At 47.0% G+C, this 26,257-nt stretch overlaps 1 protein-coding gene and 1 long non-coding RNA gene across 4 annotated transcripts; one reads left to right on the top strand and one right to left on the bottom strand.

The window, feature by feature from the left end:
* The first annotated feature begins 55 nt into the window (after positions 1 to 55).
* Positions 56 to 25,442, top strand: LOC134410334 (hydroxyacylglutathione hydrolase, mitochondrial). 3 transcript variants are annotated; one of them, XM_063143547.1, is made up of 9 exons: positions 56 to 168; positions 9,337 to 9,518; positions 10,978 to 11,042; positions 11,908 to 12,025; positions 15,265 to 15,373; positions 18,356 to 18,459; positions 20,003 to 20,104; positions 20,677 to 20,756; positions 22,456 to 25,442. In XM_063143547.1, the coding sequence occupies exons 1-9, from the start codon at positions 108 to 110 to the stop codon at positions 22,553 to 22,555; spliced, it is 921 nt and encodes a 306-aa protein (XP_062999617.1). In that variant the 5' UTR covers positions 56 to 107; the 3' UTR covers positions 22,556 to 25,442. The 3 variants fall into 3 exon arrangements, with proteins under 3 accessions (XP_062999617.1, XP_062999619.1, XP_062999618.1); XM_063143549.1 differs by lacking the exon at positions 56 to 168 and adding an exon at positions 2,521 to 2,614; XM_063143548.1 differs by lacking the exon at positions 56 to 168 and adding an exon at positions 2,604 to 2,692.
* On the bottom strand, positions 11,805 to 16,086 carry LOC134410341 (uncharacterized). Its single transcript, XR_010026252.1, has 2 exons — positions 16,001 to 16,086; positions 11,805 to 12,716 (listed from the first exon to the last, which is right to left on the bottom strand). It is a non-coding gene; the product is annotated as an uncharacterized LOC134410341 (long non-coding RNA).
* Positions 25,443 to 26,257: the final 815 nt, after the last annotated feature.

Here is a 26,257-nt window from a genome sequence, read left to right as displayed (position 1 = left end):
TCAGGGAGGAAAGGGAAAAGGGCCGGGAGGCGTCTGCACCAAACAGATCGCCGGGCCGGGGCTTGTGTAAGGAAGGGGGCGCTCGGCGGCAGCCTCCGCCTTGGACCATGGTCTGTGGGGGCGGAGGGAGGCTCGGCGCTGCTTGGCTCTTCGCGGGGCTTCGGTGGGGTAAGTGGAGCCGCCGTGGCAGAAGGAAGGGGTCGGTCGCCTCCCGCTGCGAGGGGATGGAGGGGCTGGGAGTCGGTGCAGGGGCGTGGGGAAAGCGCCCTCCTCCCCCCCTCCCGGCTCCTGGGGATGTCCCTGCCGGAGCGCCTTGGCTGGACGTCTCCTCTGCAGGGGGACCCGGGGCTGCCCAGAGGAAGCCAGCCTGCCAGACGAGTCTCTTCCTTCCCACCTACCTACCTTCCATGCGTCATAGAATGGGCTGGCAGCCCCCTTAAGTCGCTTGCCTTAAACCCGGCTTTTAAATGCTGGGTCAAACTTAGTCCTTATGTAGGGTGACCCTATGAAAAGGAGGACCGGGCTCCTGTATCTTTCACAGTTGTAGAGAAAAGGGATTTTTATCAGGGGTCATTTGTAGGCATGCAGCACCTGGTGAAATTTCCTCTTCATCACAACAGTTAAAGCTGCAGACGCCCTCCTCTCTTTTGTATCTGGTCAAGAGGGCAGGACTCCTGCAGCTTTAACTATTATGATGAAGACAAAATTTCACCAGGTGCTACATGCATACGACGGACACCTGCTGAAATCCCCTTTTCTATACAACTTTAAAGATACAGGAGCCCTGTCCTCCTTTTCATATGGTTACCCTACCTTATGCAAACGCCGGGGGGGGGGGGTGCGTGGGGGGGGTCAACCTCGATAGAGACACACATACACACCCTCGGATTGAAAACAAACAAACCCGTTTGAATGGTTATTGTCCCTTTCTGTCTATCCCACATCCGAAATCTCTCTTTCTCAGCACCTATTTAGGACGCAGCCCTGTGCATGTTGAGACAGCCAATACAGTCCTACAACTCCCAGCATGCCCCAGCCGGTCATGCTAGCTGAGGCATGCTGGGAGTTGTAGGACTGTATTGGCTGTCTCAACATGCATAGTGTTGCGTCCTTATTTACACTTTAGACCAGCTTTCCTTAACCTGGCGCCTTCCAGACGTGTTGGACTTGACTCCTATCATCCTCAGCCAGCACACGCTGGTTGGGGGTGATGGGAGTTGGGAGTCCACACCTAGAAGGCGCCAGGTTGTGTGGGAGGTTGTTCTAGACATCCTGGTTTTATAGCGATTCTAGGAATTGGGTTTCTGTGGGGCAGCTGGTTAGAGATCGCTAGGAGAGAGTCTTTCCTATCTGGGGCAGACTACAATTCCCAGGGTTCTTTGGGGCTGGAACAGGATAGCCTGACTAATATAGAGCCAGTATAAATATACAGTGTACTATAGGTATGCTCTCATTCTAGGGCAGGCATCAAAGGCTGGCATGGGCACCTGCCGAGGGCCCAGAGCCTAGCAGGGGGGCCACTAACAAGAAACCCCTGGAATTCCTCCTCCTCCACATTGCAATCCATCTGCTTCTTCACCTGCCTCTCAGTCTGGCCCAGACAACAGGCCAGCTGAGACAGAAAAGCAACACAGAGATGTCACTGCCTACCTGCTCCCTGGCTCTCCGCCTAGCAAGCGAGCAAGAGGTAGCAATGATGAGAAAGACTAGGGTGACTCTATGAAAAGGAGGACAGGGCTCCTGTATCTTTAACAGTTGCATAGAAAAGGGAATTTCAGCAGGTCTCATTTGTATGCATGGAGAACCTGGTGAAATTCCCTCTTCATCACAACAGTTAAAGCTGCAGGAGCTATACTGCAGCTATACTGTGACCAGATTTAAAAGAGGACAGGGCACCTGCAGCTTTAACTGTTGTGATGAAGAGGGAATTTCACCAGGTTCCCCATATATACAAATGACACCTGCTGAAACTCCCTTTTCAATACAACTGGTAAAGATACAGGAGCCCTGTCCTCCTTTTCATAGGGTCACCCTAAGAAAGAGAAGGACCAACAAAAGCAGCTGGTGGCAACCGGGGCAAGAAGAGAGACTTTCCAGGCTAAACCTACCCAGTTCTTCCAGTCTCTCCTCGTAGGGCTTTGTTTCCAGACCCCTGATCATCCTCCGTGCCCTCCTCTACGGAGTCTTTCACTTTCATTTTTACGAGCTGCCTTGTTTAGGAGGCCCTGTGAATTCCTTCTTGCCAGCTGTGTGATTAAGGACTGAATCACCCTGCCCAGCTTTTGGGTTAGTGCCTCTAGAACAGTTCTAGGAGCATGGGAGGTACCCCAGGGAAATCGGGTACCTCCCTCTCCCCACTCTGTGGAACACCCTTGCGGTAAACAAGACTTGCTGACAATGCCGTTCCCTGGCTGGATGGGTGGAGACCAGGCAGACCGAGTCACTCTGCACAGCTGAATTGGGGAGATTACACATAGATGTTGAGAACAGCCTTCCCAGTATCTGAAGACACAGCTGGATGGCTGCGTGACTCAAAGACCCGGAGTCTTGCAGGTCACGGGAAGAGCGGTGGGATCATTTACTGCTGCGCTGGGCCAGGTGTGCTTTAAGGCAGGTTTGTAAATATCCCCCTCTCCCACAGGAGGGAGACCAGGCATGGGAACTTCTGTAAATTGGGCCACTGATAACTCAGGTAGGTGTCAGCAGCTGGGCTTGTAAAGATTTGTGTGGACTTGGTGTTTTGAGAAGCCCTGAAACATGAATTTCAGTGCACCCCTCTTGACTCAAGGAAATTCTGGCATAGATTTATTCCGAGGGGGCGTAGCTCAGTGGTAGAGGCCCTGCTTTGCATGCGGATGGTCCCAGACCCAGTCCCTAGTATCTCCAGGTACGGCTGGGAGAAAAACTTGTCTGAAGCCTGGAGAACTGTTGCCAGTCGTTGTCGACAGTGCTGGTCAGTGGTCTGACCAGGTTTAAGGCAGCTTCCTGTGATCATTTGCTATCTAGGCTTACTTATAAAGTAACTCTTTAACAGGAAACGCCAGGCATGTTTTGGTTTGGCTAAAGAGGGAATTGCACCTGCAATTTTAGATCTCTGTGTTGCTGTGTTGGTTCATCACAGCGCTATTGTGTATTCCCTGATGAAAGAGAGGACGGGAGAGGTGTATAGCTGTGTCCACAGGGCCGGTTCTCACAACCACTGTGCCTGTGGAAGTCTGTTTATGTGTGTGCACATGCTGAGATGATGAAATGCTTGTGGTCAACAGATTGTCCAAGTGGTTAATGATTTATAGTTGGCCATCTGCCACTTAGAGCTTCTCTACGCACAGGAAAAAAAATCCCGCACCTTACCAGGGCTTTCGTCCTTGCAGTATTTCCACCATCGCAAAGTGCTCCTTCACACGCGGCCACGTGATTTGTTCCCTTTTCAGAAAGGCCCCTTTGTGTTTTAATGAGACAGTGCCATGTGGTGGCAGGGAGATCCCGCAATATCTGAATAATACCACATTTATCTGTGGTTTTTTAAAATATGCAGTTTCCAGGGAATAGCGCAACACATATCCTGGCTGTTGACGACATCATGTAATGGACCTGGAAACTCATTTAGAGAAGCTCTTAATCTCTATTAAATTCTGTGGCTGGTTACAGTTTGCTGTTCAGGCTTTTTTTGGATGGTCAAATGACCAATTCACCCTGACTGTGGTGCAGCTGAGTCAGAAAAGAGGCCTGGCCTGGCCCAGAGAGGCTGTTTGGCATGGGTATGTGCTAAAATCTGGGCAGGGGTGGGTGGGTTATTGGCTAACACCACATTTTTAATTTTGCATGTTGTTGTTCTTGTGTGCATACTCATAACCGCCTTACAGGATAGCTTACTCTCTGTCTCTCTTATTATACTAGGGTTTGGGAACCTTTTTTGGCCCAAAGGCTGAATTGACCCCAGACAAGCAGGTGGGCAGCCATGTCCACGCAGTTTGTCTCATCCCCAGTCTCGTCCTGCACTCTGCTGTTTAATCCCAAATCGTCTCCGAGTCCTCTCTGCTGACTGTCAGACGTTTCTCTGCTTTAGTGGAAGAACCTGTTTCTTTTCCAAGATATACAAGTCTTCTCCCCTGAGGGTTGCTTCACATGTTAGGATCCAGCCTTCCTCCATGCGATGCCCACCAGATGAGAGATGTAGTCCCACATAGCTGGGAATGATGGAAGTTGTAGTCCAACACTTCTGGAGGGCACCAAGTTGGGGAAGGCTATTTCACAGGAGGGAACTCCCCCCCCCCCCAAAAAAAAACCCAAAACACTGATCCTGCTCAAGATGACACTTGTAAGCCATGGTGGTTAAGGACTTTGTGCAAAACTTTATGGCTTAGTGTGTTGTGTGAACCATGACTTAGCGTGACTTGTGAACCATTCCTAACCATACAATCATAGAATAGCAGAGTTGGAAGGGGCCTACAAGGCCATCGAGTCCAACCCCTTGCTCAATGCAGGAATCCACCCTAAAACATCCCTGACAGATGCTTGTCCAGTTGCCTCTTGAATGCCTAGTGTGGGAGAGCCCACAACCTCCCTAGGTAGCTGGTTCCATTGTTGTACTGCTCTAACAGTCAGGAAGTTTTTCCTGATGTCCAGCCGGAATCTGGCTTCCTGTAACTTGAGCCCGTTATTCCGTGTCCTGCACTCTGGGAGGATCGAGAAGAAATCCTGGCCCTCCTCTGTGTGACAGCCTTTCAAGTAGTTGAAGAGTGCTATCATGCCTCCCCTCAATAATAATAATAATAATAATAATAATAATAATAATAATAATAATAATAATAATAATATATTTCTTACCCGCCTCTCCGATTGGATCGAGGTGGGGAACAACAGAAGCATAAAATACTGTTTAAAAACATGGCATACACTTCTCTTCTCCAGGCTAAACATGCCCAGTTGTTTAAGTCTCTCCTCATTGGGCTTTGTTTCCAGACCTCTGATCATCCTGGTTGCCCTCCTCTGAACACGGCTACTTAACCACAGTTTTAGCATGCTCGCTAACCAGTTGCTGCAAAGGGGTTAGCGGCCTAACCATGGCTTAGCGTGTGGTCTGAACAGGCCCTTTTACAACTCCCGTCACTCCCAGCTCCGTGGGACTGCATCTCCCTCCTGGTGGGCGCCGCATGGAGGGAGGCGGGATCCTAACATGTGAAGCAACCCTCAGGGAAGGAGACTTGCACATCTTGGAAAAGAAACAGGTCCTTCCGCTTAGGGAGAGAAACGTCTGTCAGTCAGCAGACAGGACTCGGAGACGATTCAGCACGTTTTGGAATTAAATGGCATAGCGCAAGGCGAAAGTGGAGATGAGACGACCTGGTTGGACAAAGGGGCCTTCATCGTAAGCAGACTGGCTTAGATTGTAGGTAATCGACGTGAATTAAACTCGCTTGTCTTCCGGATCCTTCCCTCCCTCTTTTCTCTTCTTGCTGTTGTTGTTGTCTGCCACTACATGCCTCCCACGTTTTTCTGCACCTGCTCTTTAGTGGCAGAAGTGCCAAACAGGTAGAGAAAGATGCATCAGGGTTGTGCATATAAAAAGGTGGAATATAAACGCAATAATAAATAAAATAAAATCAGGGAGCGAGAGATAAAAATCTTGGGCTTGTCTACATGCCCTGTTCAGCCCGTGGTGGCTGCGCGTTGGTGCTGTGTTATTTATATGACGCAGATGCCAACTTGCAGCCACCGTGGGTTTCCCCGCTCCACCGAAACTGCACTTTTCAAAAGTCGCTGCCTTACCACGACTTTTTCCTTTGCTCCGAGGTCACCACCGTCACCTTTGCTCTGTCTGTTGTGGTGATCTCGGTACGGGTTGAGTCTGGCGGTGGATCAAGGCCCAGGGTAGGGTGTGGGAAGACCAGGTACAGGGCAGGCTTGACGAGCTGAATTGCCGCTGGCACTGCCCTCCTGCCATCGAGATTTACCATCCCCACCCTGCTGCTGTGGGATTTTGAGAGAACCCCCTTTATTAAAAATGAACTGGAGAGACTTGTGATATCTCTTCTCGCGGGGGATGGGGAAGAGAGAGGGAGTGGATTGCTCATGCCCCTGGGGAGTGTCTTTACCTTCCCTTGCAATGTGCAGCTTGGCTCACTTGCACGAGTAGTACATAGCTCTACCCTTCAAAATTCAGCAAGCGGCCTTTGATCTTTTTCCATCGATTGATCAGTGTTGGACAGCCGCATCAATCGATCAGAAAGTGACTGTACCATTTGTTCCTTAGTCACTCCCCATGTCATTCTTATGAAAAACGTGCTGCTGCATTTCCAGGAATTGATTATAGGCGTACCAGCCACATAAATTCCAGTGGGGTAGCCATGCTAGTCTTCTTCTGGAAAAACCGAAGAGAGTCTTGACGCTTTTGTCATAACACCTTCAAAGGATTCTACAAGACATTCCGTGCAATTCTGCTGATTCAAAGAAGTGGTTGGATAAATGCTCTCTTTGATCTTTCTCTCTTGCCCCTAGACCACAACAATGAGGCATTGTGGGCATATGTGATCTAGTCATCTGACAGGGAACTCCCCTGCCCTGTGTTTCTTCCCCACTTTAAGGAAGTTGGAACACTATTTCAGACAAGCAAATAGATAAAGAAAAGCTGTTCCATGCTTGGTCACACATAAGGCAAAATCTCTTTTTTGTGCCGCATCGTGAACTTTCCGAGATGTTCTCCTTTCTCCTTCAGACCATGGGTCCACCTTTCTCCTCCCACAAGAGGTGTTCCTCAGGGTTTTGGTCAGAGGTCATTCTCATCTCTGCTACCTGCTTCACTGGATTGGCCAGGGGTTGAACCTGGGGCCCTTTACATCAGCCTTCCCCATCTTGGTGCCCTCCAGATGTGTTGTGATCCAACACATCTGGAAGGCACTAGGTTGGGGAAGGCTGTTCTTCATTCAATGTGCAGGCTTTACCACTGAACTACGGAGGGGAGTCTTGCATGTAGTGAGGGTGTGCATTGGAACACATCTCATGCAAGCACACATCCTGGTAGGAGCGTGGTCAATCACGGCTACAGCGCCCAGGGTCAGAGGTGCAGTGCCGAGTCATGTTTGCTCTTCAGTTTTCTCCCTGGGCGAAATGGCAACCTCTCTATTATATGGGGCAAAGTAACGGGGTGTGTTTGCGGATGCTTGGGCCTAATCCTGTTCCATGCTCCTGATGACCCCCAGCCATTGCCATTCCAGCCTGCTGCTGATCTGTACAGCCCCCGGTTGGGTACTGTATTTTGGTCACACTGGTCTGTGACAGAATTCTGGAACAAGCGGCTTTGCTTGCATCTCTTTTTTTATAGATACTTAAAATATATATATTTAAAAATACACTTAAACATTACAGTCTAATATTACTTGAGTCACAGGGCTGGAGGTTTCATTTCTAAGGAGTATCTGAATTGTTAAAAGATGCCTTCTCTTCTCTCTCCTGTCACCCCACTCCATACCATGCCTAATAATAATAATAATAATAATAATAATAATAATAATAATAATGTACAGACTGGAAGCCTGTTGGGCATGTGTTCACAGTTCCACCAGGCTTTGAGCCCCTGGGTTCATGACAATCTCAGTTTAAAGCTAAATATAAACTTGCACATCAAATTCCTATCCCTCAGGTTTGCAGAAGGGAAGTTTGAAAACGTAAAAGGAAAAGCACGAGTCAGTCTAAGATGATCCAGATTATAAGAGGTTTCATATTTTGCCTGTCAAAAGTAAGGCATCAATAATATGTTTCAACTTTCAAGTGCATATATATATTAATGATTAACCCAAATGTTAATATCCTTCAAATGTGCCAATTCCAGAATAAGGGCAGGTTCACACAGAGTTTCTCTAAATGAGTGATTTATAGCATGCTCATGATTGGCCATGGATAAAAAATTGCAGGTCCATTGCATGACTTTGTCAATAGCCAGGATGCCTCCCGCACTATCCCCTGGGAAATGCACATTTAAAAAACACACAGATAATGTGGTATTATCTGGATATCGTGGGATCTCTCCACCACTAGATGGCACTGTTTCATTAAAACACAATTGGGCTTTTCCAAGAAAGGAACAAATCATGATGATGGGATTACTGCAAGGATGAAAGCCCCGGAAAGGCGTGGGATTTTACCTGTGTGTGGAAAAGCTCACAGTCACTTATGAATACACTTCCAGGAGGTTTCATCTGGGAGGTGGAAGGCTACAAATTTGCCTGACCTCCAAGTTGTCACCCCATGGGGGCACATTCATAACATAAAATTGCTCAGTGAGATTCTTGAGGTGAAATCCTATTGTGTTGCCTTCAGAATGTTACAAAGTGAATCAGGATGCTGGAAATAAGTGGAATGTTCTGGAATGTGTCATATGGCTTCTTCCAAAGAATTCTGGTAATTGTAGGTTGCCGCAGCACTGATATGTCTTTGTGAGAGAAACCTCTAGTTCACTTCACAGAACGATGGTTTCCCTACGAAGCCATGTTGCCAGGTGTGCAATCCTGTGAGAATTCAGCCTAAGTTGAGTGCCACCAGTTTCAAGCAAGAGTCTGGGTGGAAAATGGAGGCCTGGCTGGAGAGGTATTCTCCCTGTTAAGTTGCCTGTTCACACAACACGCTAAGCCATGGTTAGGCCACTAATGGTTAGTGAACATGTTCAAACCACGGTTTTGTAGCCACTGTGGTTAGGAATGGTTCACACAACACGCTAAGTCATGGTCACACAACACGCTAAGCCATAATGTTCAGTTCGAAATGCTTAACCACCGTGGCTTAGCGTGTCATCTAAACAGAGTCAATAACACACACACACACACACACACACACACACACACACACACACACACGTCCCAAGTTGGACTGAGGACAGTAAGGCTTAAATCTCTGCTCTGCTATAAAGCTCACTGAGTGACTTGGGGTCACCATCTCTTTGCCTAATTGACCTCACAGGGTTGTTGTGGGGGGAAAGGGGGGTATAAAACCATGTATGAGCTCCTTGAAGGAAAGATGAAATATATCTGTGTGAAATAAAAACCTGCTTCTGTGAATTAACTTTCAATAACCGTTGTGAGGACAATGATGAATGGTCACTCGTGAAGGTTGCTTCCTTTCCCCACAATATGGGCCTATTTGCTTCTCTTTTGACCGTTCAACTGCCGTCCGTTCCCAGAATTCTCTTCTCTGCTAGCTAAGCTGCTTCCTCATTGGCTCCACAAGCATTCTGGCGGAGACCTTGCCCAAAGCATTGTGGGTACCTTCCCAATTTGGGTCTCGGTGCTGAATCTGTTGCTACACAGGCTGAAAGTTCCCATTGTGGTTGTTTGTCTTCCAAAGGTTTTCCACAATTTCGAGCCGGCTTCCTCCACACAGAGTTTGAGAGACGACCATCTAAGGTGGTTGTGCAGGTCAACATGAAGGTGGAGCTTCTCCCAGCCCTCACGGACAACTACATGTACCTCATCATTGATGAGGAAACCAAGGAGGCAGCTATCGTTGACCCCGTGCAGCCCCAGAAGGTACTTCTTCCTAAACGCCTCCCTTTTTTATTTGTTTATTACATTTTGTTGGTTTCCTCCTGTGCCAATGGGCTGCCAGATGCAATGAACATTTTTTAATTTATCAGATCCATGTTTGGAGATCTTGAATTTGCCATTTCAGAATATGGGAATGGGCAGAATTCAAAGTTGAATCCGTGACTTTTATTTCTTTTTGCTTGCAGTGGATGGGTAAGAAACTCAAAATTGAGGAACTCAAGATTTGAGGGGCTTAGTCAAAAAGATATGGACAAGAAAGTGCACTTTTCAGTTACAGGCTAGAAATTTTGCTCCCAAATGAATGAATTTAGATGGGAAATTCATATTATTTTTAATTGAAACTTGAGTTTCAAATGCAGTTTTTGTTGTTGGAGTGGGAGAAATAAATTCAATTTTGAAAGTTTAGAATTAAAGGAAATCGGGTGAATTTCAGCACTATGTCTGCATTCACCTCCTAGGTTGTATTGAGGCTAATGTGTCACTGGCTACACTCAGACAACACAATAGTCATTGGTGGGTTAATAGTCAACTCCACGGTTGACTATCGAGCGGGCATTCCACACACAACATGGTTATAATCAATCATGGCATGGATTAATGCAAGCGTTAAGTTGGCTATTAGTCAACTGTGTATTTGATTGACACATCCCCCGCCCTCTCTTCCCCCCTCAGTCCTCCCACTGGTATCTCATCAGCCATTAAGAGTTCTGTTGGGTGGACTACAGTGGCAGCTCTATAGTCACCAAAAATAACCAACTGTGTGCTCCAAAATAGTCAACGGTGTCCGACAGATGACACGATAACCAACGGTTGTTCAAATAATCAACTCTGCACAGTGTTGGTTATTTTGGCCGAATAACCAACCATGGTGTGAAAAAGTCCTGACAGATGACTCAATAACCCACCATTGACTATTTAACCCACTGTTGACTTTTTAACCCATCGTTGACTTTTTAACACACCATTGACTATTTAACACACCGTTGGTTACTGTGTTGTTCAAATCCAATCCATATGTTGGCAACCTCTTCTTTTAGTTTGCTCTTGTCACAGTTGGGATAAGATTGCCATATGAACTAGTTGCCAACTTGTCCTTCGTTCCAGTACATGTTTGGGCAAGCTTCCCTCCTCAGAGGTCAACAGGCTCTTCCAAAGACAAGCACTCCCACATTTGGAGAAGTGTGCCTCAGGAACGTTGCGGGGTTGCCAGAAATCTTGGGGTGCATCTCTTGGCTTGATCACAGCTCCCTCGGCACCCTGTAAAGTATTTCCTGTGCCAAATAACTACGTGAGTCTCTTGTGCAGTTTGTCCAGTCTTGTCCAGTTTTGTTTGTAGACCTCTACTCCCAGGAGGTTGTAGACAGGATTGGAAAAAATTGATTGCGATTAAAGCAGATTTTGTATAAAGGTCCATCTTTTCCCTTTCTCATTCTGACTACAGGTTATGGATGCGGCCAGAAAGCATGGAGTGAAATTGACCACTGTTCTTACTACTCACCACCACTGGTAACCTTATATGATTTAAATAAAAGGCATTGCACCTGGGGTACGAATATGAAGTTCAGGTTCACATTGTGGGATCAAAAGGAGGTTGCCTCCTTCCTCTGGTGGGCCATGGCTTACTCCAACCAGATGTCAAGTGGTATAAATGTTTTCTTATGGAATGGTTAAGCCTGCACCACAAGGTTCAACCAGGTTCCTCCCTGTTCAACTGTCACAATTTCCCATCCAAAGAAGCCTAGGAATGTTAGTTCTCGGAAGTGAAAGGCGCTTCTAAGAAAGAAAGAAAAAATGTTGCCCCCTTCTCTAGTGAACAGTTCCCAAGATTCTTTGCAGGAAGCTGTGGCAGTTGAAACGGCTTGGATCTGAACTTGTTTTGAAACCAAACTTGGGGTATACAAGGGGCCCTTGGCTGGGTTTTGCATACTCTCAGGGTCTGACCCATCACCAGATTTTTGAGATCAAGAATGGATTTTCCTCTTGGGTCAAATTGCCTAGACATTTTTTTTTTATTCACGCACCCCTTTCCCTTCTGTGAGTCCTCCTGAGCTTTTTGCTCTGAAACCGCTGTTCCACACCGCGCCCGTGCCATGAATGTGGCTCATGCCATGGTCTACAGAGCAGGAAGTTGCTCTGTGACCCCCAGATGTCACACTGGTGGTGTAAGCGCCCTCTCCGTCGGATCCTATTCACTTTTTGCCCCACACAATAGACTACAGGGCAGGGCCATTTAAGCTGCATTTGAAGAAAATTGACGCTGGTGATATCTTAAGTTTGGAAGGAACTAGGATTTAATGGCAGGGTTTGCTTGTAAGAGAAATGCATCTTGTTATTTGCATAGCCTCCAAAGTCTGACATTTTGACCTTCTAGGGACCATGCTGGTGGCAATGAGAAACTTGTAAAGATGGAGCCGGGGTTACAAGTGTACGGGGGAGATAGCAGGGTTGGAGCCCTCACCCAGAAAGTCTCTCATCTTATGTCATTTCAGGTAAAAAAAGGGGGAAACCATGTTCGCCCAAAACCACCCTCTGAACCACGCCTTCCATCGAAGCATTGAGGTGCATGGGTGCCCTGCGCATGGCATTGGGCTTCCCCACCCCCACCCCTTGCATGTGGCAGCTCCTCTGCTTGTGGAGCATGGGCCCACCTGGGTTGAGATTCTAGGCTTTGGCTTAAGCGCAGGACTGCGCAAGGCGCAGCGAAGGGGATTGGTGGTGCTGCTGCCGCTGCTAAAAACGGCCCCTTCGTCCAACCCGTCTCCTGCAAAGATGGAGCTGCCACAGGGAAGAGAGGGGGGCGGGGGAACGTCTGCCTCGAGCAGCGTGATCCTGCACATGGGTCTGTTTGAAGGTGAATGGCGACATCGGTAGCGCTGGTGCCTCGCACGGGAACTGCGTGACGCGCCAAAATTGGGGGAAGTTTCCCCGGGTTCCCAGAATTCCCACCGCGCTGGTTTCATCCTTCCTCTCCATACATCATTTTGCTGCAAATAAATGTGCACAGTCAAATGGAAAGGCGCAGAGTCCGTTTGCACGTTAACCTCTTGGCAAGACCTCATGTGTACAGAGGCCAAAGGCGGCTTCTTGTGTCCTCTTCTCCATGGGCAGGCATGGAATCTGCAGCAACCGTCTCCAGCCCTGACGTCTAGCAGAATTCGCCCACTGGTCAACGATTTCAGCCTGTGGGAGAAGCAGAGGAGAGGAGCTGTCTGTGAACGTACTCCTTAAAGCGGCTGCCCTGTTAACTGACCCACATCTAGCTGGGTCAGTTAACAGGGCAGAGCAACGCCTTCCTTGATAATGCTGGTGACGGCAGCCTTTAGAGTTGCACAGAAATCTTCATCTGGCAGAATGGATGCCTGTTGGATATGCACACTGCGGTTACAAGTGAAAGTATTTTTGGCAGGGGGAGGTTGAAAGCCAAATGAGACAGGATTGGACCTTAGATGCTTTCTTCTTCTTCACTAAATAGCATCTTGGTGGCAGGAGGGGGGGCAGGAAGAATCCGGATCAGGACTGCTACAGGGGCAAATGGTTATTGTCTCTGCGACGTCACAGACCTTTACACTGGGCCCGTCGCATAAACCCTTCTCAGGCCCAGCGCCACCACTTGAAAACCTGAGGGAGGGTTAAATAAAACCTTTCCCCTAGCTATGAGGGAAACAGGTTTAATATAGGATCTCTCTGAATATAATGTGGGTATAATCTGGTGTTATTATTATTATTATTATTATTATTATTTATTTATTTATATAGCACCATCAATGTACATGGTGCTGTACAGAGTAAAACAGTAAGTAGCAAGACTCTGCCGCATAGGCTTACAATCTAATAAAATCATAGTAAAACAATAAGGAGGGGAAGAGAATGCAAACAGGCACAGGGTAGGGTAAGCAGGCACAGGGTAGGGTAAAACTAACAGTATAAAGTCTGCGCAACATCAAGTTGTGTAGGTGTTTAATAACTGTAAGGCAGGTAAATAATGCCAAGCTGACACGTGGTAGCTAACAAAATAATAATTATTTGGTAGCTAACAAAATAATAAGTTTATTGTTATTTAAAAGCTTTAAACAAAAAAATATTACTTTCAATCCTGCCAAATCTAAACCATCCACACATCAACCACCTCACTCTCTTCACCCTAATCCTAAATCCCTAGAATCCAAACTCTTCTTAAACAACAAACTCACACACCTCACAAACTCCCAACACTCTCCTTATATACTCCTTTCCCCCTCCACACACACACACACACACCCCTATTACATCATAAACCACACCCTCTCAGTTCTAACATTCCATAGTTAACAGACATACTATTCTAGACATATACAAGGTAATCAATTGTGGGGTAACGCCACAGCCCCCGGCCCCCAAGGTGTGCACACGCGGCCTGGTCCTGATTCAGATCACACTGCTATTTAAGAAAAGAAAAGCAAGCAAGGAAAAGCCAGGCATGTGATTACTTGTTGCACCTAGTTGCTAACCATAACCAAGGGGTTGCAAAGGTGCAAACTGCCCACCTGGAATACTCCCTGTGGCTTTCTTGCCGTCTCTGTGGTCAGCTGTCAGCAGCTGATGATTTCATGTCTCTGCCAGGTGAGGACAATGTGGACATGGGGCATTTATTTTTTAAGAATAATTTGTTTGTACTAAATGCATGCAGTTCATTGTATACAAAGGCAATGGGGGCACTTACTCCCAACTCCATGGTGGGCCCATTTTTAAAAACGTTGTACTATCAGTGCCTTTGAAACATGACTGGCTATTTTCTAAAAAATAAACTCCGTCTAGCACTTTTGGATATTTTCATCTTAGCCTTTCTCTTGTTCCTGGCTAGAACAGCTGTAGCAGACAGAGAAATGTTCTAGTAGTTTGTTCCACAATCGAGGAAATCTTCCCCAGGCATCGGCCTAATCTACACCAAGCAGGATATTCCACTATGAAAGCAGTATAGAAGAGGCAGGAGCCCCAGTACTGCTTTATAGCGGTATTGAAGTGCACGGACAACTGTTGGGGCCCATGGACACAGGCCATATCCCGCTTTCATAGTGCCATATCCTGCTTGGTGTGGCTCCTGCCTTTTATATACTGCTGTCATACCGCTTTCATAGTGCCATATCCTGCTTGGTGTAGATGAGGCCCTGGCCTCACTCTCCAATAGGGCCGCAAGGTCTGTTTCTCTTCGGACTAATTAAAAGACTGCAGCTTTAGAATTGTTGCATTTTTAAACAGATTTTTATTGGCTGCTTCTGCAACGAGCTGCTTTTCCAGTATAGTTGCATCCTCCAAGCTGTTGGGAGGAAGGCCATAGATAATCCCAAGTCTACTCCCAACAGCCAGTCCGTGCAGTGAATTGCTAGAAGTGTTGACTGCTTTCTCTGCCTGGAGTGAGCAACGTTGCTTTTCTTATACATGAGAATACGCCCACCTTTCCATCCTGCCTGATGAAGAGTTCTGTGCAGCAAGATAGTCTACATACCCCCCTGCCAGTGAAGAGTAGTCCAGTGCAAGAGATTGCCACCTTTACTGTTCAGTAAGGTTACAGTAGACCAGAGTAGTGGGGTTGTGTCAGTTTCCAGGATGATATTTCTCACTTCATTTCTGTCCACCGCTGTGGGTGCTTCAAGCTGAGAATTGCCCTCTGGGGCTGAGAAATAGCGTACCTAGAGTTCAGTCCAGCCTTATTGTTGTAACTTCCTTACTGGAGCTTTTCTCCATTTCCTAGGTGGGCTCCCTCAACGTGAAATGCCTCTCTACCCCTTGCCACACCTCTGGACACATCTGCTATTTTGTGACGAAGCCAAATAGCTCAGAACCGCCTGCGGTGTTCACAGGTGAGGTTTTGAGTGGGGCTGGGATCAGCCAGGCTGCAGCCCTCCAACCACGCCCTCCCGAGTGTTCCTCGTGGGCTCATCACCATTACTCTACCAATGTAAGCAGCTTGTGGAATGCAGCGTGGTTGCAACGCGAAAGATCACAGAGATTTACTTTCTCTGGTGTTTCCCAAACATGTTCAGCTGGTTTGGTGTCAAGCCAAATATGTGACTTCCCCGTTTGCTCCATGACCTCCTTATTGGACTTTCACCTAGATTTCTCAAGAGTGTTCTTTCCAATGGTAAAGAACAATGCAAGTCTTGGCACACTGCCAAATTTCAAATTCCCATTTCTGGTTTACCAGTCATGCAAATGCCACCCCAAACTAATCTGTCTGTCGGGGTTCTTCCTATGACCTGGACTCCCTGAGCAGCTCTGTAAGTATCTCTGCCTCCTTAAGACAACCACTTTCTTTTTACCTTCCCTTTCCCAGTAACATGAGGTTTAGGCTGTAGATGTGGGGTGAGTGACACTCCAGACACATGTGGCTTAACCCAACAGTTTACTAATAAAGTAAAAAAAGCAAGCTAAAACCAAAGGCATTTAGTCAATAAAGCAGAGTGAAAATAAAAGTTGCAAAAATGCACCTTCTTTTACCCTAAGCTGCACCTAGACTTCTTCAAGCTGCACCTTTCTGCTCCTTCCATAACCTCTGGTCTTTCTCTGTCTTTGGTCTGTCTCCTGGCTGGCTCTCTCCCTCTTTTATAACATTTCCCCCCAAAATAGAAAGTAAAGTTCTACTTTGAGGAAATGAAACTTAACCAGGAAATGAAACTTAACTGCAGAAATGAAACTACTCCTCTCAGGGATAACCCCTCCCAACGGAAAACTCCAGGTCTCTAGGCCTGAGTCTTTAACCTTGCCTCTGTAGACCTCAAACCTTCACAATGTCCATATGACATCCTAAATTTGAGTACTCCCTAGCAAGTACTCCTTTATTTTTCCAAAAAAGCCACCCAACACACCTTCTTCAAAACTCCCTATTCTCCATCAGATCATGCCTAGAGACATTTACCATCCCCACCCCACCCCGGCCATTGGGGACTAGGAGAAAACTTGCGTTACCAGGAGCCAACGTTTTGCACAGACATTTTGATTTAATAGAAATACGTTCAGGCTGATCAATATACTGACTAGCCAGTTCAGCATTATTTATATCTCTTTGCCAAAGAGATCTGATGATGATGTCACTTAGCCAGCCAGCCTTCCTTAAGACATTGTGCTGACTCTTCATCACCTGTGGCCATGGCTCGGTGGTAGAGGCCCTGCTTTACACACAGAAGGTCACAGGTTCGATCCCTGTCATCTCCAGGTGAGGTAGGAAGGAATCCTGCCTGAAACCCTGGAGCGCTTCTGCCACTCAGTGTTGACAATACTGGGCTAGATGGACCAAGGGTCTCACTCCGTGTAAGGCAGCTTCCTATGTGCCTAATCATCAGTATTAAAGCTTCCCGTATCTCTGCCCTGGCTGCACCTCCTTTCTTGTTTCTCCTTAACCTCTCTCCTTTCTCCTTTTGTCTTCCGGCTCACCCGTTACCAGTTACCTTCCACCATGGAGGGTAACTTCTCTGAAGTCATTCCTCCGAGACTCCTGGCCTCCTGAGCAAAGCCATTCTCCTGAACCACCATAGCCTCGCCTTCCTTGCATTTCCATGGCCACCTGATCCTTGCAGGCGCGGGTTGAGAGACTAGCTCTGGTGCCGATAAAAGTGATTAAACTCTTTAATAATTCTTGTCTGTGTCCCGAATGCTCGACGTTTCGGATTAAAAATAATCCTTCTTCAGGAGCTGACGCTGAAAACCTTACTCTTATATTTTAAATATTTTCTGGAGCCTTTTTCCTTTTTGAGCGTTCTGCTGAACTGCCTCTAATCAAAGAGTTCTCAGAACTCTTTGATTAGAGGCAGTTCAGCAGAACGCTCAAAAAAGGAAAAAGGCTCCAGAAAATATTTAACACCTAATCCTTGACCTTGCACTCCCCCAAAATACTTTTTCTTAGTCTCTGTACATCACCTTGCACACAGTGGCTCAATTCAGGCAACATGTTAGTCAACGCAGTGTGAAAACTCCACTCAACGTTTGAGTTATTGTTATTATTATTTATTGCATTTGTACACCGCCCCATAGCCAAAGCTCTCTGGGCGGTTCACATAAGATAAAAACACTTTAAAACAATATACTAAGATTAAAAACCCACAAAAACAAGCAAAATACACATACATTTAAAACCAGTATAACTACTTTAAAAACGAGTTCCTAGGGGGTCCTCCCCACACAACATGTTCTAACTCCACCGTTGTGTGACTGTGGGCTACTGTGGAGTTGAGTAAAATCCATCACGACATTTGAGTGACAGTTCCTCCGCCCTCCCTCTTCCCCCGGTCCTCCCAATAGTATCTCATCAGTCATTGCTGCGAAAAAAAACAATCCTGGAAGCTCTCCTAGAGCTTGCTCTTCTAGAACTTGCTCCTTTCGCCGCTTTTGCCAGAGAACTCTGTAGCCAGTGAGAAAAGTCAATTCAATGCAACGGAAAACTCCACGGAGCCCTCCACACAGCACGCAACGCAATGGTTGTGCAGGAACTCTCCTCTGCACAGTGTGGATATTCTGCGTGGAGTGTTTTCCAAAAAAAACCCTCCACTGTTGCGTGGAGTTTTCTCGCCAGACAACACATTTCTCAACGGTGATATAAAACCTCCACCGTGGAGTTCTAAACCCACCGTTGACAAACGTGTTGTCTGTAACTGAGACAGTAAGTGCTGAAGAAATGAGTAGGGCCATTAATCATTCCTTCTGTACAATTGTGTGTCTATGCTGTTAATCTTTATTTCCAGCAGTGTGCCAGGTGCTGTACACAACACAGCCTTGCTGCTGTCCTCAGTGGCCCACCCTAGCGTGGACTCTAGCCGGCTCCAACGTGGTCTGTTCTCTCTCTCCTCTAGGAGACACGCTGTTTGTGGCTGGCTGCGGAAAGTTCTTCGAAGGAACCCCTGAGGAAATGTATAGAGCCCTGGTTGAGATCTTGGGGCGTCTCCCTCCTGAAACGGTACCACGCAGATGTGCTCTGGGGGGCCGAGAAGTTGTACTAAAGATCAAATCTACAGTCATTCCATGTCCACACAGACCTGCCATTCTGTGATGGGGGAGCCTAGGGATCTCTAACCAAGAACTCCCGGAACCCTTGGCCATGTACAATTCTCAGGATTTTTTGAGGGACACCACCGTGGTCAAGCTGTTATGAAACCCACCAGTCTATTCGTCTTTCCCAACTCTTGTTCTTTTGCATAATTTAGCCAATTTCAAACTGTCAAATGAAAAAGGAAATAACCTTTCCTAACGAACCTCTAAAACAGCCTTCTACATCTGGATACAGGCAGGGGAAATGAATGGACCCCTTTTAACTTCCTTGTCGTTTGAGTACTTCTCTTTGCCGTATTTGGCTACACGTTACTCTGTATTCGCCTGTTCTAGCCTTCATGACGGATGCAAAGGAACTGTTATCCCACGCCAGGGTAGCAGGGAGAGTGTGTGGGCTCAGAAGCCTCAACACTTCCTTCCACTTTTTAATCTGTGAGCATGTGTGGTTCAAGCCCAGGAGACTCCAGCAGCCGCAGTTCCAGACAGCTCCAAAAACTGCTTGGCTGCTTATTTCATCGAATTGGTTGAACCACTTTTTCATGAGCTCAAAATATAAACTGTAGTAATATCCTGAACTGTGTTAAGAAGAACCCCTGATGCCCAACTAAAACAGCACAAATTAACAATTAAAGGCCCGGGTTTTTTTATTAATTAATTAATTATGCCTCCTGGCAGTAGAAGCATTGCAAAGATGTCACTTGATGGGTCTCCCAGGAAAGGTTATTCTAGAATTGCAGCACCACCACTGAGAAGGCCCTTCCCTGAGCACCCAGCAATCTTTTTCTTCATGCTGGACGGCTCCTGGATTTTGATGATGATTATGATGATTTTATTTATTACATTTATATACCGCCCCATAGCTGAAGCTCTCTGGGTGGGCTGCAAAAGTTAAAAACAGTGAACATTAAAAACAAATATACAAAATTTAAAACCAGTGTGGTGTAATGGGTAAAGTGTCGGACTGGGAGTCGGGAGATCCGGGTTCCAGTCCCCACTCGGCCATGGAAACCCTCTGGGTGACTTTGGGCCAGTCACAGACTCTCAGCCCAGCCTACCTCACAGGGTTGTTGTGAGGATAAAATGGAGAGGAGGAGGATTATGTATGCCGCCTTGGGTTCCTTGGAGGCAAAAAGGCGGGATATAAGTGCAATAATAAATAAAATAAAATGGCCTAGCTACCTGCCACTGTGCCATGAACATCGATCTTACCCTAATGCTTGGCATCCAGAATAGCACTGCCTTAGCTGACATGAGGGGAGGAGGAACTAATCCCTGGGGAAGGGAGGGTTGGGGTGCGCAGTAGGGTCAGCTTCTTGGACCGTGGGGCACCCCCACTTCTTCCTCAACCTTCAGCATTGTAGTCTACCTATAACCTCAAAATTAGTCTTTAAACAGTTATGTTGTGACTTCCATGGCCTATAACTCTTTTCCTGTGCTTATTCCCTTCCTAGAAAGTCTACTGCGGTCATGAATACACCATCAACAATCTGAAGTTTGCCCGGCACGTGGAGCCCAACAATAGTGCAATCCAACGAAAGCTCTCGTGGGCAAAGGCAAGGCGGGGGTTTGCTGGGCCGAGCCACGTTTTCCTCTGTATCCCACTCTGCCGGGGGGGGGGGTGGTCCTGGTGGAAGGTGACTGGTGATTGGTCGTCTTCCACCAGGAAGAGGGCAGGGGGACTGTTCCAGTGCCCGGGTGACCACCGGAAACCCCACGCTCCCTCCTTGGCGTCAGGATTACCTAACGCCACCCCTGGGAAGAGAAACTGCGGGGTTTTGAGGGAAGGTGGTGCCACCTCAGCACCGTGAAGTCCACTTTTCCTTTTGTCTCCCTAAGTAAAAGGGCAAGAGATGTGTGGTGGTAATGATGGTGGTATTTATTTGTATCCTGCCTTTTGCCTGTACCAGGCCTCAAGGCGGCCTTACAAAATTCAAAACATATACATTTTAAAACCAATTCTGCTGTTTAGCTGCTGCTGCTCTTGCTTCCTCTTCCTCTTCCTCTTCCTCTTCCTTAAAAATAGAAGGTGAAAATTCAAGGAAAGGGGGCTGTCACATCTCTGAAAGATTCTGGTTATTTTCCACATGCCAAAGTACCTCTACAATTTAGTATCTTGTTTCTCTAGGCAAAATATGATGGTGGTGAGCCGACCATCCCATCAACCATTGGCGAAGAGTTCACGTACAACCCATTCATGAGAGTGAGGTAACTATTTATTTATTTATTTCATTTTTTATAATGCCCAATATCCGAAGCTCTCTGGGCGGTTTACAAAAACTTGTTTTCTCCCGGGACGGCTGTTGTGTGCCGATGAACTGAGGTTGTGTATTAGAGGTGCTTGAGAGAAGGGCGCGTTCGTGATGTACGAGTGCTCAGTGTTCGGAAGAGAGAACGTTCCTTGATTTCTGGAGCCCCGAATTTAATAATTATGTTTGCTTTTCATTTGGTTTTGAAAAGTGTTAATAGCAACTAAGCCTGTGTGTTGAACATACTTTCAAACAGCTGCGCAGAGCAGTTCTTCGGAATTAAGAAGGTTCCAAGATTCAAGCAAACCTGTTCAAAAGTCCGGCTCTCTACTCTGGAAGGCTTTGGCCCTCATCTTATTTGTGGGCTCACTCAGTGATGAAGGAAGGCATTCTATGCATGCTTAGAGGCACTCTTTCTCTCTGACTGCTTCACACATTCTGAGTTTCCTCACACAAGGGGAAATCGTGGTTGCGTACCGTCACTTCTCCGCCCGTGTGATTGTCCCTCATTTCTTTTTCTTTTGAAAGAGGAAGTAAACAACGTGCACGTGGCCGTTTTGATCCCGCTGCTTCTCCTACACACAGCAGGAGATAGCGGCAACTTCTGTCTTTAAAAATAAGTCAGACTTACTGGGGTGTTTCTGGGGGGCGCGAAGAAGGCCAGAAGGGGCGGGAGGCGTGCAGGAGGCAGACAACATCGCGAGAGGGACCTACAAAAATACATGAGTGCCCAGCAACAAGCATGCAATGAAACGCTTGTCTGATGGAGCTCTAAAAGGATCCACATTCTGTGGCCAAACCACTGGTCAGCCCCAGAATATCCGACTTGAAGCCCACCGTCACTCAGCCTGAGCTGGGTTTTTTGGAAGCACCTTGTCAACGGAAGGGAGAGCCTTTCTACCCCAGGCCCATGAGCCACTTTGATCCATGAGTCCAGCATCTGGTCTTCGGCAGCAGCCCAGCAGATGCCTCCGGGAAGCCCGCAAACAGAACACCGGGGCAACTTCTCTCCCCTGCTCGTCCCTCAGCATCTGAAATGCCTCCGAACATGGAACCACCACGTGGTTATCAGGGTTAAGAGCTGTTACTCAGCCTGTCCCTTCATAAATCCCTTCTTAAAGCCGTCTAAACACCAGGCCGGGTCCTTGCAGAAAGATGGCCCCTATTGCCCCTGATCAAAAGTCCCTTTATGGAAAGAAGAAAAAACGATAAAAGAAGCAGTGGAAAAACCGGGTTTCTGGACTCCCGTAAAATTCCAATATCCCCTGAATGTGGCGATTCCGTGATAAACACCTTTTCTGAAAGCAGCTGCTGCGTTTTTTCACCTTTTGTGATCGTTAATGCCCTAAATTCAGAATGTGATGGATCATCCACCTTTCTTTGGTGCACTTATCTTCGTGTGTGAGAGAGAGAGGGAGAGGGAGGGAGGGGGAGAATGAACGATCCTTTAAGTTTCATCATTTATTTATTTATTACATATTTATACTGCCCAACAGCCTAAGCTCTCTGGGCAGTTTACAACTAAAACCATAAAATCCAGATTAAAACTTTAAAATCACATAAAACCCAGAATAAATTACAGTGTTGACATCGGTGCTCCATTTTCAGCGAACCAATTAACCTTTGTCGTCCCGTCCCCCCCACCTTCGCCTTGACAGAGAGACTACCGTGCAGCGACACGCCAGGGAAACGGACCCCATCCGGACAATGGGAGCCATCCGGAAAGAAAAAGACAACTTCAAAGTGCCAAAAGAGTAAAAAAAAAAATCCATCCCAGACGCTCTGCTGCTTTTCTTGTCCTGTAGCTGATTTAGTTAAGGAAACCGAATAGCCCTCTTTTGTTAAAATCCTTCACGTTAAGGAATTTTATTTTTGATTTTCTCTTAAAAGGAAAAAACCCACAACAAAGCACTTTCTTTGCTCTTATTGGAGATGTTCTATATGCTATTTAAAAGATGTCAAAAAAGCCTCATTATCCTTGTACCCCTTGATTTCAGCCAGGAGGTCGTGGTCCCCCTTTTTTACTTTTTAGTGACGCATGTGTGGGTGTGGCTTCAAGGAGAGAACAGCGGCCTGAGTTTTGTTGCGGGGGGGGGGGGGGGAGGGAATTTGGATGAACTCTGCCCCAGCACTTTGCAGTTCCTTTGGAAGGCAAATTTGAGTTTTCCACCTCTAGAATTAAATAGCAGATCAGAAGTCCCCTGGGGTTCTCGTTGTTGTTCTTGCTATTCTTTGTTTCTCCATCCATGCAGTTGCTTTTGGAGGGGGCGGGGGGGGGGGAGAAGTCTACCTGTTCTTGTGAGGCTTGAAATGAACTCTTTTGATTTTGTACCTTTGGAGCACAACCGCTTAGCTGCATACATGTTCTTGTTTTTTCCCTTTTTCTTTATTGATCCCAGTGCTCAGCCATCAAATGTCTTTTTGACCTTGGAGGGATTTAAAGTCTGTCTACGGCTCAGTGGAGGAACCTGCTGTGGCAAAAAAAAAAACCCCACAAAAACCCACAGGTGCGGTGGATGAGACTACACTAGTTCTTGTGCATGTGCCGTTGACAGAAAGCAACCTTCTTTTTTTATCCTCCTCCTAAACTAGCCTTCCCCAGCTTGGTACCCTCCAGATTTTTGGATTTGAACCCCCATCACCCCAGCTAGCATATCTGGAATGGTCAGGAATTCTGGGAGTTGTGGTCCAAAATTTTGGGAGGATGCCAGATTTGGGAATGGCACACCGGGAGCTTCTTTAGGCACAACCCAAAAGTTGTGTGTGTTTGCAGGGGAGTTTTGGGGATCTGCAGACTCTACCAGCTGAACAGATGTGCAATTCTTTCATGGGATCTGGAGAGCATTAAATGAGCACAACTGAGAATCCATGCTGACATGCTTCTAGTAATTTAACAAACTATGTAAGTAGCAGTAGTACTCCTATACTGTCCTCACTGACAGTAGACTCAGCACTGAGTCAACACAGCAGTAAATTGTCAGTATGGACAAGATGTAAAGTATGTCCGGAGTAACTGACCTTGTGAGAGCAGTGGTCTGAACACATCAAGAGTAACTTTGCAGCCAAATGGATCGGATATTCCTATCCTTATTAAAAAAGAGATTTTGGAGCTTGGGGAAGGTTTCAGTACCCCCCTTTTCCCCCTTGTTCTTATGTATATTTCTGTACATAAGAAAGATGCCATTTTTGACAGGAATACTTTATTTGGACATGTCTACATTGCACTTTTTAAAAAGTAAGTTTCATCCCTTTCTAGCTGTCATGGCTCCCAACCAGGGAACTCTGGGACCTGTAGGTCTAGGAAGTGACTAACACCTCCTAACAAAGAGTTCTTGACACCTTAGCAAAACTATAGATCTTTGTGTGCGTATGGCGGGGGCTGTGACAAAATGGCCTCTCAGCATTTTAAATTTAGACGTGCCCCTCTCGCTCGTCCTTTCTTTTTTAAGCCGACAAACCATTTTGTTGCTTAGAAATCCTTCCGTTTGGACAACCACCTACCAGCCTGCTTGAATTGTCATTCCCTGTCAATTCAGCTAATGTGTGTGTACATATAAATATATAAATATATAATATATATTACTATGAAAGAGATGAACTAACCGGAGCAGAGTAAGGAGGTGGCGCTAACTAACTTCAGCTGCTTTCAACACAGCCATGGCTTCCCCCCACCCCACCCACCCACCCACTCTGGAACCCTTGGAATTGGGATCCTGTGAAAGTGGTTGGGGTCAGTGGAGGCTGGTGGCTGTGAAGCCAGTGGGGCGGTGAATCCGCTCCGGGTTTCAGTCAAACCCAGCTTCTGATGGGTAGAGCCCATTAGAGTTCTGACTGCAACCCAGAGTGAAGTCACTGCCGCGCTGATATCAGAGCCACCAGCCTCCACTGGTAGGGGGTCCCTCGGCACAAAATCCGCCGTAGATCCACGCTCAATTCTTAAGGGTTCTTTGAATGATGTGAAGAATGCTATAGAAAACAGTCAAAGTTTGTTACAGGCGTCCCTGGATTTTGAGTTGCATCAATTGCAAAAGGAAGGGCCGTGGCTTATTTTTTCCCTGCCCAGCCCTGCCGGAGGCAGGGGGCAGGAGGGTGTCTGACCACCTGCTTGGTTCTTTCTAACAGCCACTCTACACATTGCCCAGAATGAGGTGGGGAAGTTTTAGGCTTCTGCTTCAGGCTGCTGGTGGGGTGCCTTGTCTTCAAATGCTCCTATAAAAATCGCCTCCATGGCGTACCTTAGCACGGCGGGGAGAGAAAGTTCCCATGTTGTCCTTTTAAAGGCTAGTGTACTGCCAGAAAGGGGATGTGCGTTGGTTTGGTAGGCGAATATCCTGACCTATGATGGCCCCCATTTGCGTTCTGAGATGGCAGGACCCAGACCTCAGCTGCTTCGTGCTGCATGTAGTGTAAAATGGCTCTAACTGCTGCTAGGACCATGTGCACTTGCTAGCCATGCTAGGGTGCCACGGCAGGAGAAACCACGTGGATGGGGCAGAACGACTCCCTGCCCAGAAAGCTGCTGTTTCTTTTCTCTATTTAATGCTGCCGGCCTCCAGTGAGCTCAGTTCTAAGTGGGGTCGGAGCCTTTTGTTTGAATAAATGACTGTGTCCTACTCTGTGGTCAATAAACCTCTCTTGCACTAAACTCTGGTTCTGCCTCTAATTCTTGGAGCAAAGATTTCCGCCAGGAAAGACTGGCTGAGCCTAGAAGAAAAGGGTCTCCTTGCCTTATGAGAAATGTTTGCATGTTTCCTCTTTTGTATCTGCCTGTTGGAGGCTCCTCTCCAATTCCCCCACCAGAGATTTCCAGTGACGGTGCCCTGCCTTTGAAGTGCTCTTCCCGTCAGAGCTTGGCCAGGCTGAGTCTTTCCAGGGCCAGGCAAAGCCCCGTTTATCAGGACAATGTTGCCCATTGGGGCTGGTGGGGTGGAGGAGGACAGAAGACCATGAGTGGCACTTGGGAGCACAGCAGCAAACGTACCTGGTTGTGCGGGGATCTGTCTGCCACCAGTGTGTAGGGGACAGGCGGGGGGGGGGGGCGTGTCACTGCCCCATATACCCCAAATCTAGACCCACCTCTGCCTTTTACTTTTCCAGGCTTCCAACCCTTTCTTCATCTGTGTTATTTGGCTGCTGCCTTTCTAGATTTGTTGTTTGGTGTGCTTATTTTCATGTATCATTTCATGGTGTTTTCAAATACTTCCTTGCAAACCTGCCCTGATAATGTGTGCCAGCCAGCCCCATCCATGTACCTTTGAGATGTTTGGGGCTATGACTCCCAGTCATTCCTGACTATTGGACATGCTGGCTGGGACTGGTGGGAGTTGTAGTCCAAAGCAGCCAGAGGGCACTAGTTTGGGGGAGGCTGAGGTATGTGGATTATATATATATATATATACATACACCAAAAAGTTATCAGTCCCCTAACAACTGATGCCTAAACAGCTGTTATATAAAAAT

This window comes from Elgaria multicarinata, chromosome 17, assembly GCF_023053635.1.
Source record: "Elgaria multicarinata webbii isolate HBS135686 ecotype San Diego chromosome 17, rElgMul1.1.pri, whole genome shotgun sequence".
In the NCBI taxonomy this organism is placed as follows: Eukaryota; Metazoa; Chordata; class Lepidosauria; order Squamata; family Anguidae; genus Elgaria; species Elgaria multicarinata.
Note: the sequence above shows the minus strand (reverse complement) of the source record. Positions and strands in the feature narration are given on the sequence as shown.

Excerpts from the sequence above, each read along its gene's own strand:
- LOC134410334 (XM_063143547.1), top strand. The coding sequence starts at position 108 with ATGGTCTGTGGGGGCGGAGGGAGGCTCGGCGCTGCTTGGCTCTTCGCG. Across the intron at positions 169-9,336 it reads CTTCGCGGGGCTTCGGTGGG|GTTTTCCACAATTTCGAGCC; the intron begins GTAAGTGGAGCC and ends TGTCTTCCAAAG. Across the intron at positions 11,043-11,907 it reads CTTACTACTCACCACCACTG|GGACCATGCTGGTGGCAATG; the intron begins GTAACCTTATAT and ends TTGACCTTCTAG.